Source organism: Phascolarctos cinereus, unplaced genomic scaffold (genome assembly GCF_003287225.1).
Source record: "Phascolarctos cinereus isolate Bilbo 61053 unplaced genomic scaffold, phaCin_HiC Scaffold_1;HRSCAF=81, whole genome shotgun sequence".
Classification (NCBI taxonomy): Eukaryota; Metazoa; Chordata; class Mammalia; order Diprotodontia; family Phascolarctidae; genus Phascolarctos; species Phascolarctos cinereus.
Window position 1 is genome coordinate 37884828 of NW_027555514.1, and position 12866 is coordinate 37897693.

Genomic DNA, 12866 nt, shown 5'->3' on the forward strand with positions numbered 1-12866 from the left:
CAGGGCAGTTACTTGAGGGGCTAGTAGAGTCCAATGAAGGGTTTTTAAAGATGGGGAGATTGGCTCGTGTTTATAGACATCAGTATATAGAAAAGATTCTATGATTTAAGAACAAAAGAAGGAATGATAGAGGAGTGAAGATGATGAGATCAAGGGCTTGTGAAGAAAAGAGCTGGCCTTAGCAAGGAGAAAGGCCACCTTGTTCTCGGAGAGTGGGGTATGGAGGAGAAATTGGGAAATGATGTCAAGAATTCTTGAGCATTCAGAAGCATAGGCAGCTCATACTGAATAGGTTATTTTCACAGCAAAGCAGGAAGCAAGGCCTTCAGCAAGTCAAGATAAAGGTTTGAGGAGAAGCTAAGGCTTGGGACAGCATCTGTGGAGCCTGTGATGTAAAATCAGTTAGAGAGGAATAAGAGAACTTCCCATTTGAGGTTAGATAACATACATTTGTCATAGACCTAATCAAATTAATTGCATGAATTCTTCCAGCTCCCTTATGCAGCTGGTGTGAGTAATCCAGGAATGAGGTTTGACAAGGTATGAGTAGTAGGACAAGAAAGCAAGTGATTTGAGAGTAGAAGAAATTTTGTGTTTAGTTTGTTTAATGTGTTTTTCAGTTTCTCAGTTTATGCTTCTAATGTGCAGAATTGATATTTCATTGAAGTTGTGCCTTTTGGGGGTTTTCCCCTTCAATTTTGTATAATAATATCTCACTTAGCAAATTTTATGGGAACAAAGATCCTTTAAAACAATCTTCCATGTTGTTTTACTTATAAAGTTTCTCATTAAGTTTTCTTATTATAATCTTTCTTGTGATATTTCGAAGGGCAAGAGACCAGTGAAATGCTAGTTCAACAACTCACATTCAAAGTCAAGCTAATTTTTATCCCTGTTTTGAGGGGATGAGTCAGATGGGATTGTCATAGGTATTTCCCTGTCAGGTGTTTCCTCTCTTCTGGGGATTAATGAGTTGACCAGCTACACCTGTCTTCCTAGCCGCTGAGAGTTAAAACCTTTGTTGAATGAGGGTGTTTGCTTATGTGTGTATTTTTTCAATGGCTTCTTCCAAAATCTGTGCACTTTATTCCCCTCCCCCACATTTCCCCTTTTCCTTCCCTAGATTAGATTCAGTAGCAGTTCTTTATTACAGACTCTCTTTCTTCTTACCTGCATATTCTTGCCCCATCTTATAACACCTACCAAAATCTTCTCTCCTGTACCTACCCAAGCAGAAATCAACTGCCTTCTTCCCTAAAAATTTCCGATGTATATTTTGTTTGGGAGCATATTGGATATTTCGCATACATATTATTTAACTCTTATTGTTCTCATGCTTCTCAACACTCCCATCTTTCTGGTAAGGTAACTTCCCTCTCTGATTTTAAGTAGGTGATAGCTAATCTTTTTTTTTTTTTGAAACAGCCTGTGCTGTTTCCAATTATATAAAAAGACTGAACATTAAATTGTCAAATCTCCAGTTTTCTTTCTTTTTTTAAATTAAATTTTATTTTTCATTTGACAGTTATTTATTGTCTTCCTTCCTACTTCCTTCTCCTCTCCCTTGCTGAATAGGTTGTTTTCCCCTTCTCACCTGTCCCCTTTCCTCCACTGAGGAAGAAAAACAGAAAAACAAAACTTTTCTTTCTAATACACTAAAGGCAAGCAAAACAAATGCCCTCTTTGGTTATGTCCAAAAGCTCGTGTCTCTTTTTATGCATATTTTATCTGTCACCTGTTGGCCGGGAAGTAGGTACTGTTCTTCATCATCACTCTGGACTTGTGGTTGTTCACTGAGTGGTCAGAGTTCTTAAAAGTCTTTCAAAGTTGTATGCTTTTAAAACTGCTGTTGTTTTCCTGATTCTCCTCACTTCTCTCTGCATCAGTTTATCCAAGTTTTCCCAGATTTCTTTGAAACCATCTCTTTAGTTATTTTTTATGGTAAAGTAGCATTCCATTATATTCTTATGTCACATTTTATTTAGCAATTCCCCGATCGGTAGCTCCTTAGTTTCTAGTCCTTTCTCATCACGAAGAAAGAACTGTTATAAATATTTTTGTATACAGATGGGTTCTTTACTTCTTTGATCTCTTTGAGGTACAGGCCTAGTTGGGGTCTTGCTAGATCAATGGGTTTGCACAGTTTAGTAACTTTTGAGAGTATGTTCTGGTCCATTTATAAGAGGTTGAAAAAAATTGAGAAATGATGGTTCAGTGATAAAACTATTATACCAGTATCTTTCAGATGAAATAAAACTATTTTATACGCATTGTTGTACTTCAAAAGAAGTCACTGTACATGAAGCTTTTTTTTTGCATGTGAAAACAATTTTTTTTAACATGTGTTTTTAAAACTTGGGGGTTCCAAATTTTTTCCCTTCTTCCCTCCACACCCACCCTCATTGAGAAGGCAAGCAACTCAGTACAGGTTATAAATGTGTAGTCATGCAAAACACTTCCATAGTAGTCATGTTCTGAAAAACTAACTATATTTCCCTTCATCCTATCCTTCCCCCCATTTGTTCTGTTCTCCCTTTTGATCCTGTCGCTCCTCAGAAGGGTTTGCTTTTGATTACCCCCTTCCCCAGTCTGCCTTCCCCTCTATCATCCCCCTGTTCTCTTGTCCCCTTCCCCCCTGTTTTCCTGTAGGGTAAGATAGATTTCCCTACCCAATTGAGTGTGTATGTTATTCCCTCCTTGAGCCAGATACATTGAGAATAAGATTCACTCATTCCCTCTCACCTTCTCCCACTTCCCCTCCACTTTAAAAGCCTTTTCTTGTCTGTTTTATGTGAGATAATTTACTTCATTCTACCTCTCCCTTTCTCCTTCTCCCAGTATAATCCTTTCTCACCCCTTAATTTTATTCTCCAGATATCACCCCTTAATCTTCAACTCACCCTGTGCCCTCTGTCTATCTATCTATCTATCTATCATTTTTTCCGTCCAGCTACCCTAATACTGACAAAGGTCTTATGAGTTACAAATATCATCTTTCCATGCAGAATGTAAACAGTTCAACCTTCATAAGTCCCTTATGATTTCCCTGTCCTGTTTACCTCTTCATATTTCTCTTGAGTCTTGTATTTGAAATTCTTTTCATCAAAAATGCTTGAAAGTCCTCTATTTCACTGAATGTCCATTTTCTCCCCCGAAGGGTTGCAGTTTTGCTGGGTAGGTGATTCTTGGTTGTAATCCTGTTTCCTTTGCCCTCCAGAATATTATACAAAGCATTTTCACTGGGACACTTTCTGCTACTTTAAAAAGCTCCTCTTCACATAGGTGTTTATTTTCCAAAAATAACTTTCTGTTTCAGCACTTAATGGAGCTCTAAGTCAATATCTTGAAGTAATGTTATTCTGCTTATAAGATAATCTTGTTCTCTCTGTAGAATTATTTCTGTTTTATTATTGTATATGTCTTGTAAACTTAGACTTAAATGACACTCTTGGGTAAAGTGTTTGCTCGTTATGTTTCGTATTAGACATAACAGTGAATTTGTGTTGTGACTATAATGAAGTAAAAGAACTTAAGCATATGCAGACATACTCAAATATCCCTACAATATTTTAAAATACTTGTGATTTCGTAAGTACGAGTACTCCTTTGATATATTATAATCCTTCCCTTCTTACTAAGTGATCTTTTAAATTGCTTTGTTAAAAAAAATCACCTACTTGGTTGCCAACCAAGCATCTGATTATCCTCTCAGGTTACAGTCCATCACCTTGTTTGTACCGAAAGCCTTCGTGATAGGACCTTCCAAACCCCACAGCTTCATTCCCAGAGCCTTTGAGAATCAGGGATAGCTAATGACGTGCCGAGGAAAAGAACGTTAAGGTGCTGAAACATGCCAGAACTTGTATGGTCAGAGGATTGTTTTGATGATTGTACTGCCTGAAATATTGGCATGACTCTTCTCAAAATTCCTTTTCCAAGCCAATTGGAATACATGCAAGAAAATGACATTGTAGGTCATTACTTTATAGTCATACCTGCTTCTCCTTCCACTCCCCAACAGTATTATTTCAATCATCCATCTAATTTGTTCTTATTATTTAAGTGATAATGTTCATTCATATATAAAATATTTTTTTAATCAGTTGCTGAGTAGGAAGGTGTTAGACCCAGTGATCCCCAAGGTTTCTTCTGGCTTTAGGACTGTATGACTCACAGCTAATATTTCTTTTTTACATGAAATGATTTTTTAATTTAATTACTTTTTAACTTTTTTTAAAGGTTTATTGTTATCTTTTTCTATACCACAATCATTTTCCGTTACCATCACTATATAATATTCCCTTCTAACCATGTAAATTAGCAAATCATGTAAAACTGACCATATCTGACAGTGTTGAAGGTAATAAAATCCCCACCTCTCTATTGAGATGAGGGAAAGTATCTTTCCTCATTTCTCCTCTGGACCAAGATGAATAATTATGTTTAATCTAAGTTGAGGTGTCTTTTAGTGCTTTTATGTGGATTGGATAGATTAATCTCCTGGTTCTGTTTTCTTCACCCTGTGTCAGTGTCTATAAGTCTTCTCAAATTTCCCTAAATTCTTTATATCTGTCATTTAATTTTGTAGAGGTAATTTTTCCATTGATTATTTCATGTGTCAAATTTTTTTAAAGCCATTCTCCAACTGATGGACACCCTTTTTGTTTCCAATTTTTTGCTAGCAAGTCAGTCCTTAACCGACATCCCTCTTCTCCCTGCTGTTCCTGTTCATTTTGAAGGAGGCTTAGTTGTATTTCCAGCACTTGGCCCAGTACCTAGTGCAGAGTAAGCACTTAATAAGTATTTGTTGACTAACACTGGAAAGAGAATGATATGAAGTTTGTAAAGCCTGGGTTTTATAGTCCATCATCTTAGGCTTTCTGGTTGTATGGTTTCTGGCAAATCTACTTCTCTGAGTGTCCCTTCTTTTAATCTTTCAAAATATTATGGAGATTCCTACCTTACTTTATAGAGTGTCATACAAGTCAAATAAAGTAATATTTGTTAAAGTACTTTGAAAATTTTTAAGTACTATACCAACCTAAGGTGACATTAATGTTCTCCAACTTCATTTATAGTAAAAAATGTTATTGTACTTCATTTCTTCTAGTGGTATTACCTCTGGTTTTTGGACAGAAATTTCACATTTGTGCAGCTTCTGTTGATCTATGATCTCATCAATGTGGACACTTCCTCTAATGATGTAAATTATACTCCATCCTGGAGAGACTTCCTTTAGATCTCTTGAGATTGTCTGGTACTTAGGCAATACTGTCCACCTTTTTTCCTAGTCTTTCATATCCCTGATAGACATTGCTAATGACAGCTCTTCTTTTGTAATGTATTGCAGTCTTAAATTAGTGTACAATGACAGTGAAGCATTTTCCAAAGGAATGATTGTGTTAAATTGGTTCCTGTACCAAAGAGGGAAAGGCCAAGTCAGAATGGGATTTGTTAAAAAGCTCTCCAGTAGAATCAGCCCAGGTCTTAGGAGTGCTAAATGTGAGAGAGACACTTGCAGTCTTCCACAAGCCTTAACTTCTGATTTAGCTTTCAACTCCCTTAGCCAAACATTCACTCAGGACTTTGTGTTCAGTATTTCATGTAGTCAGACCTCTGATGACCCTCTCAGGTGTTAGTCCCACCCCACCCCAACTAATACACTAAAATTCCTCTGTGTTTACTCTGTGTGTGATTGGTGTTCGTTTACCTTTAATCATGCTTTTCAGCCCAAAGCAATGGGAACTCCTTAAGGACAGAGAGGTTCCATGTTTGTCTTTTGTGTTCCCGGCAATGAGCACAGTGCCAGCCCACTGTAGTATATGTTATAAACACTTAGTGAGTTGGTAGCCACATCAGCTCTCATGAAAGCAGCTGTTATCTCTAAGGTTACTGTCCCAATGGACACATCTAAGAGTTGCTCCTGTGCCTCGCTTTAGATCCTACCTCTTGCTAAGTGATTTCCAGCCTCAGGTTTTTTTTTTTACAACAAATACTGTTTCTAGTCATTTCACAGTAGTGGTTGTGAATCATGAGATTCTCAAAATGTTGTATTTTTCAATATGCTTTCATTTAAAATATGCCTTATGTGCCTTTTGGTTGTCTTCTGGTCATAAGAGAAATAGTGAAAAGATAATGATAATAACAGGTAGCATTCCATGGTACCATGGAAAGAGGAGACTTTAAAATTGGAGGCCCTCTGTTCAGATCTTGTCTCTGATACTTACTACCTCTGTAACCTTGGGCAGGTCTAGGCCTTGGTTTCTATATCTGTAAAGTGGGGGGGGGGGGTTAGACTGTTTGCTTCTGAGATCTCTTCCAGCTCCAGATTCATAAACCTCTGAATCGTGTTGTCTTGTTTCTTCCTCATGTTTGGGGAAGTGGGTGAGATAAATACTGTATTACTAGAGCTTTAACTAGGGATAACTTTTACCTGGGGCATGACAGTGACACAGAGATAAAACTGGACATAAAACAGTATCATCAGTAGAGGAGCTTTTCCTTCCCTCAGAGAGGATTTCCCCTAAGGAGTTGGATGGAAGTAGGAGGAAAGGGAACCTGAAAGAGGGATGCTGTAGCAGTGGAACCCTGGACTCGGGGTAAAGAGCCTACTGTGAGTAGGAGGAACCATACCAAAAAGAAGTAAGGTCATAGTTACATAGAAATATTTGTAATTTGCCACGTGATAATACTGTTATTTTCTATGTGAGGATAGTCATATGTAAGCAAGTACATTGTGTCTTTTCAATTGTCTTCTGTTTTACTGTTGGTTAAAATGAAAGATGTTAATATTATGAATTGTATTGTCACTCCATAGGTGCCTGGAATACTTACTAAGAAATGATGCAAATCCAGGAATCCGTGACAAACAAGGATATAATGCAGTTCATTATTCTGCTGCTTATGGTCACCGTTTATGTCTTGAACTGGTAAGAGTGCTGTTTTCATGTGGGGAATAATATGATTTCGTATTTGAATAAATAGAAAAACAAACTAATAATAGCAGTAATAATAACTAACATTTACACGGGCTTAGTATGTGCCAGGCATGTTGCTAAATGCTTTATACTTCTATCTTTTGATTCTCACAACCACCCTGGGAGGTAGGTGCTGTTCCATTTTACAGATGAGGAAGCTGAGGCAAAGAGATTTGAATGTCTTGCCCAGGGTAACACAGCTAATAAATGTCTGAGGCTGGATTACCAGATCTTCCTGGCTCCAGGCCCACGCTCAGTCTGCTGTGCCCTCTAACACACTGATTGTGTCTCAATAGAGAAGAAAAAATGACTGGTTTAAAAAATGATTCCAGTTTGTCGTGTAAAGAGTGCTGTCCTCTTCCCTGTCTCAGGGAACATTCTCCTGGACCTTGGTTTCTTCTGCCAGCTTCCATGATCTATGTCTCCTGTCCTTCAGTCATCAGTTTTTAAGAAAAGTTTATACTCAGAATCTTTACTTCTTGTCACCCATTGCCTCGCAGTCCAATTTTTGGCCTTTATGCTATCCCAAAACTGCTTAGTTTCAGGTCACCAGTGCTAAATTATGAGACCTCTGTTGCTGTTTCATCTTCCTGGTTCTTTCTATAGTATCTGACCCTGTTGATGACCTTTGTTCTTGATTCTCTTTTCCTGCAGCTTCAGTGACACTGCCTCTCCTCTGTGACTACTGTTCTTCTCCCTTCCTTTGCCCACCTCCGAAATGTAGACACCTTCCAAGACTCAGCCTTTTTTAAAAAAAAAATTATTTATTTTCAGTTTTCAGCATTCACTTACATAAGAGCTCGAGTTCCAAATTATCTCAAAGCCTCCCTTCCCCCCTACCCTAAGACTGCATGCAATCTGATATAGGCTTTACATACACATCCATATTGAACCTATTTTCACATTAGCCAAGACTCATCCTTTGGCCTTCTCTTTGCTCTTTCCTTGACAATCTTCTCCAGTTCCATGGCTTCAACATTTGGCAGAAGACAGCCAAATCTCTCCCAGTCCTGATCTCACGAGCTCTGGTACCATATTTTCACCTTAGTGGACAAACCCACCTGGATATTGCATTGTTGCACCTGGTTTTTTCAAACTGGATTAATCTCCCTGTTAAAACTTACTCCTCCCAACCTCCTTATCTCATTTGATATTACCAGTCTTCCAGTCACTGAGGTTCTTCCCTTTCTCTCACCCTTTCATATCCAATCATTAGTTCCATTCTATCAGTTTTCCCTTGACAAAATTAAGTCGTCCCCTCTACTCCTATAGCTACTGCTCTAGCTCATTCTCTGACTTCTCACCTTGATTGTTGTAATCGCCTCCTTACTGTTTGATATTATCTGCCTCTCCAGTCCATCCTTTCTATAGCTGTTAACATAATATTCCTAATGTGCCAGTCTGTTTACATCGCTTCTCTTCTCAAAAACCTTAGGGACTTATTATCACTGTGAGATAAAAAATAAAAATTCTGTTTCTCTTCATGTATGTATTCTACATCTTGCCCACACTCAATTGCTTGCTGACCTCTGATCTGGTATTGCCTTTACCAGCCTGTGGACATTTATTTGCACATGCTATCCCCCATGTCTGTAGCTCCTTTGTTGCTTCATCTAGCCTTTCACAGTTCATCTTAAGACCTCTCTGCACTTAGCCATTTAAAAATGGTTTCTCAACCTACCTCAGTTTGTCATTCCTTTATGTTGAATCTCTAAATTAAAATGCCACTTCCTGCAAAAAACCATTCCTGGTCTCCTTTATTGGTAGTGCTTTCCCCTCTGAAAGTTAGCTTCCATCTACTCTAGATTTATCACGTGTTCAGCTATTTGTGAATATGTTCCCTCCCCATTAGAATGTAAGCTGCGTGAGGGCAGGAATTATTTTTGTTTTTTTCTTCGTGTTCCCAGCACGTAGCACAATGCTTGGCACATAGTAAGCATGTTATGAATACTTGATTGATAGCACCTTCCAGTGGGTGTTCTTGACTTATCCTGCTACTCATCAAAGTCAGTCATCCCACAGTGTGGCTCTTATTGTGTTTAACGTTCTCCTTGTTCTGCTCATTTCACTCAACATCAGTCCATTCGGGTCTTTCCAGGTTTTTCTGAAAGCATCCTGCTTGTCATTTCTTATAGCACAATAGTATTCCATTCCATTCATATACCACAACTTGTTCAGTCATTCCCCAGTTGATGGGTATCCTCTCAATTCCAATTCTTTGCCACAATAAGAGCTGCTATAAATATTTTTGTACATGTGGGTCCTTTTCCCGTTTTTATGATCTCTTTGGGATACAGCCCTAGAAGTGCATTGCTGGGTCAAAGGGTAGGCACATTTTTATAACCTTTGGGCATAGTTCCAAATTGCTCTCCAGAATGATTGGATCAGTTCACAACTCCACCAGCAATGCATTAGTGTTTCAGTTTTTCCACGTCTTCTCCAACATTTTATCATTTTCCTGTTTTGTCATGTTAGCCAATCTGATAGGTGTGATATGGTACCTCAGAGTCATTTTGATTTGCATTTCTCTAATAGTGATTTAGAGCATTTTTTTCATATGACTACAGATAGCTTTAATTTCTTGCTCTGAAAACTGCCTGTTCATATCCTTTATAATTTATTTCTTAAATTTATAATTGACCTAATTAAATTTGGCTGTCTTATTTCATACCAACTTTCTAGAAGGAAGGAGAAATGAAGAAATGAGAACTCTGATTATATTCTTCCCTTATTCTTACTCTTTTATTCCATTCTCACTAAGTTCTCCTCCTTTAGCCAGTTGCCTGCCATGTCTTCCCAGGACTTCTGGGAATTTGTGAAGGCAACATCTTCTAATTGAGGGAAGTATTCAGCTAAGACTTTACCACTGCAAAAGAAACATTGATTTCATATATTTAGGTTTAAATTCCTACATACCATTCATCCTACTTGACTATAACCAAAGCAGGTTATGTGATATAGTTTATAGGGCACTGAACTTGGAGTCAGAAAGACCTGGGTTCAAATCCCACCTCAGACACTTACCAGTTGTGTGGCTGTAGAGAAGGCATCTGAAGACCTTACTGCCTCTGAATCTATTATCCTGTGAACCAGAAACAAAATTTAGAGGAAGCTAATGGTCAGTTGTACTAAAACAGACTCATATGGTCAAAGCTTACGGAAATTTTTTTTTTTTTGCTTTTTTGCTTTTTGGTAAGGCAATCAGGGTTAAGTGACTTGCCCAGGGTCACACAGCTAGTAAGTTTCAAGTGTCTCAGGTTGAATTTGAACTCGGGTCCTCCCGACTCCAGGGCCGGAGCACTGTCTCACCTAGCTGCCCCTTAAAAATGTATCAGAAACTTAAATGATTCCTATAAGAAAAAAAATGACAGGAAATAAAGAGTAGGGGGGAAAGATTGAGGTCCTGCTGTGAATTTTCTTGCATATGTTGAAGATTTACAGAAGTTTGAGATTTGGGTATGTTTTGATTAAATTCTTAGGTCCAAGCTATTTACTTATTGTTTTAAAAAACTCAAGAAATACAGATTTTAAATGTTTATCTCATAGTATATCAAATATAGTATATTACCTACCCTTCAAAGCTGCAAGGAGGAATATTTTGAAAACTTCACATCCGCTCTATAACTATGAAATTGCCCAGGATCATCTAGCCAATATGTATCAGAGATGGGAGAGACCAAAACCCAGGTCTCCTAAGTGGCAGAAGGGCCAAGCTGCAGTGGTATAGGAAAAATTCACCAAAAGCTCTTAACACCCATGAAATGACAAATCCCATCCAATCTTAAAAATAGCCTATGTAAACTGCTACTCCTCCTTTTGGAAAGCTTTTTATTTTCTTGGAAGGCAAGGACAGACAGTACAGTGTTTAGATTCGTGACCCCCCCCCCCCAAATATATAGATCCAAAACAAATAATAATAGTACTCTGTAAATATGAAATGTTTTTAATACTTGATACTGAATGTTAATTATTAGTGATACTGTATAAAATATATCCTTTCTTTTTGAAATTTATTTCAGATTGCCAGTGAAACTCCCTTAGATGTTGTAAGTATATACCTTTTTAAAATACTGTGTGAAATATTTTTTGGGACAGTTTAGATGTGGTTCTGCCTTAAGTACTGATGTAGACTAATAGCTCTCATATGCCTGTTGTTTTTTCCTTCTGATCTTCCATAAGATTATCCTGCTTCCATTGTCTTTCATAGTCATAATGGCTTTTGCTGGGCCCATACCTACTATGTTACATGTAGAAGAAATCGTCAGAGGGAACTGTGGTAACAGGAAAAATTGAAGTAGTGTTGACAGTTTGTTAGCTTCTGTCCAGCTCTTCTGTGGTATATCTTTAAATGTCACTCAGTGATATTTGAAAACTTTTTAGCTTGACTTTCATTTTTCAGAAACTTTTAATGGGGATAAAAAAAATCTCCAATTTAAAAATAAAAATTAGTCAGCTTTTTAAAAATTGAGCAGTTGCTACGTGTGTTTTTAAAGCAACATTTTTCACATTTAAATGTGACTTTTTTTTTCCTTAGCTAATGGAAACCTCGGGTACGGATATGTTAAATGATTCAGATAACAGAGCACCAATAAGCCCTTTGCACTTAGCTGTAAGTATTGTCTCCTTAAATTACTTAGTTCTTTATTTTTGAGGTGAGTTTTTCATGTATTCATAAAATATAGAAAATCATGTAAAATTATTTTGAGATCATTGCATGGAAATAAAATGAACAGATAGAAAGTATGTATTTGCACTCATACAAATACAAGTGCTCAGAGGTCCAAGCCAACCAGATCAGCATAGGACTCCTTCACTTAGTGGCTCCAACAGGACCCCACCCAGTTCCACCAGTGTCATCTCTTAACAGTAGTCATGGCCCTGTGATGATCAGGGAGCCATCAACTACAATCCTTGCAAGGATTTGTCTTACGTTACAAGACCTTTGGACCTTTTCTGTTCTGCTGCTGTGCCCTTGAGACTCCAGAGTATTGCCATCTACCTTTGGCCTGTACCATTTACCCATGTAGCTTACCCATGTAGCTGAAGTCTTCCCCAATTAGAACTTGAACTCTTAAAGTGCAGCTGTCTCATTTTTCTGTTGTATTCCCAACATTTAGCATAGTGCTTGGCACATAATCAGTGCTGTTTTGTTTCCATTTCGTAGTTAGATCTACCTGCTTCTGAGGATCTGTGATCTCATTGATGTCTTCCCCTACCTTTCATGTGGGTGCCAGTAGAGTTCACAAACTACCCATCTGTTTCCCCTCACTCTCATTATGTGCCCAGACCTTCTTTCTTCATTATATGTTTCTTGGATGATCTCTTTTATACTTCCTCTGGTACATAGTTCTTTAACTATGTGTATCAGTGTCTGTACCATGAATATAGTACATATGAACATGTATATGCAGTATATCTGCATGCCCATATCTACTGCCTACCATGCATATTCCCATTGCCCTTTAGGTGGTTATCCACAGTTTTGAATCTCTTAATGTAACATTTAGCTGGATCAAGTGGATTTGAGAGAGAGAGAGATGGAGAAAGAAAGAGAGTATGTGTGTTGGAGAGACACTAAGACACATTAATGTGAGAGACCATCTGATATAATGAATGACAGGCCAGTCTCAGAGTCAGGATACCCTGGGTTCCAGAGTCCCCCACCTCCCCACCCCTGACACATACAAGTGGTATATTCATGAACAATTCGCTTACGCACTCATTGACCTAAGCAATTTTCTGTGGGTTACAAAATAGTTACTAATCTGCATTGATAGTCTCCCCCTTATTTTACAAATCAGCAAATTGACTCCCAGAAAGAAAATTTTCCTTCTTGTACTGCCACCAAAATCTCTCCTTTCCTCCTCCACTGAGAATAAAAGGTAAACA

At 37.9% G+C, this 12866-nt stretch overlaps 1 protein-coding gene across 3 annotated transcripts in view; it reads left to right on the plus strand.

Moving 5' to 3' along the window:
• The window catches only part of ANKRD28 (ankyrin repeat domain 28), a 204466-nt gene that overhangs the window by 160213 nt on the left and 31387 nt on the right, over positions 1–12866 (plus strand). For all 3 annotated transcript variants that reach the window (XM_078151469.1, XM_020987233.2, XM_020987235.2), the window contains 3 exons: positions 6818–6929; positions 10997–11023; positions 11512–11586. In XM_078151469.1, coding sequence (XP_078007595.1) covers positions 6818–6929; positions 10997–11023; positions 11512–11586 — 214 coding nt within the window. The remainder of the gene's footprint in view (positions 1–6817; positions 6930–10996; positions 11024–11511; positions 11587–12866) is intronic.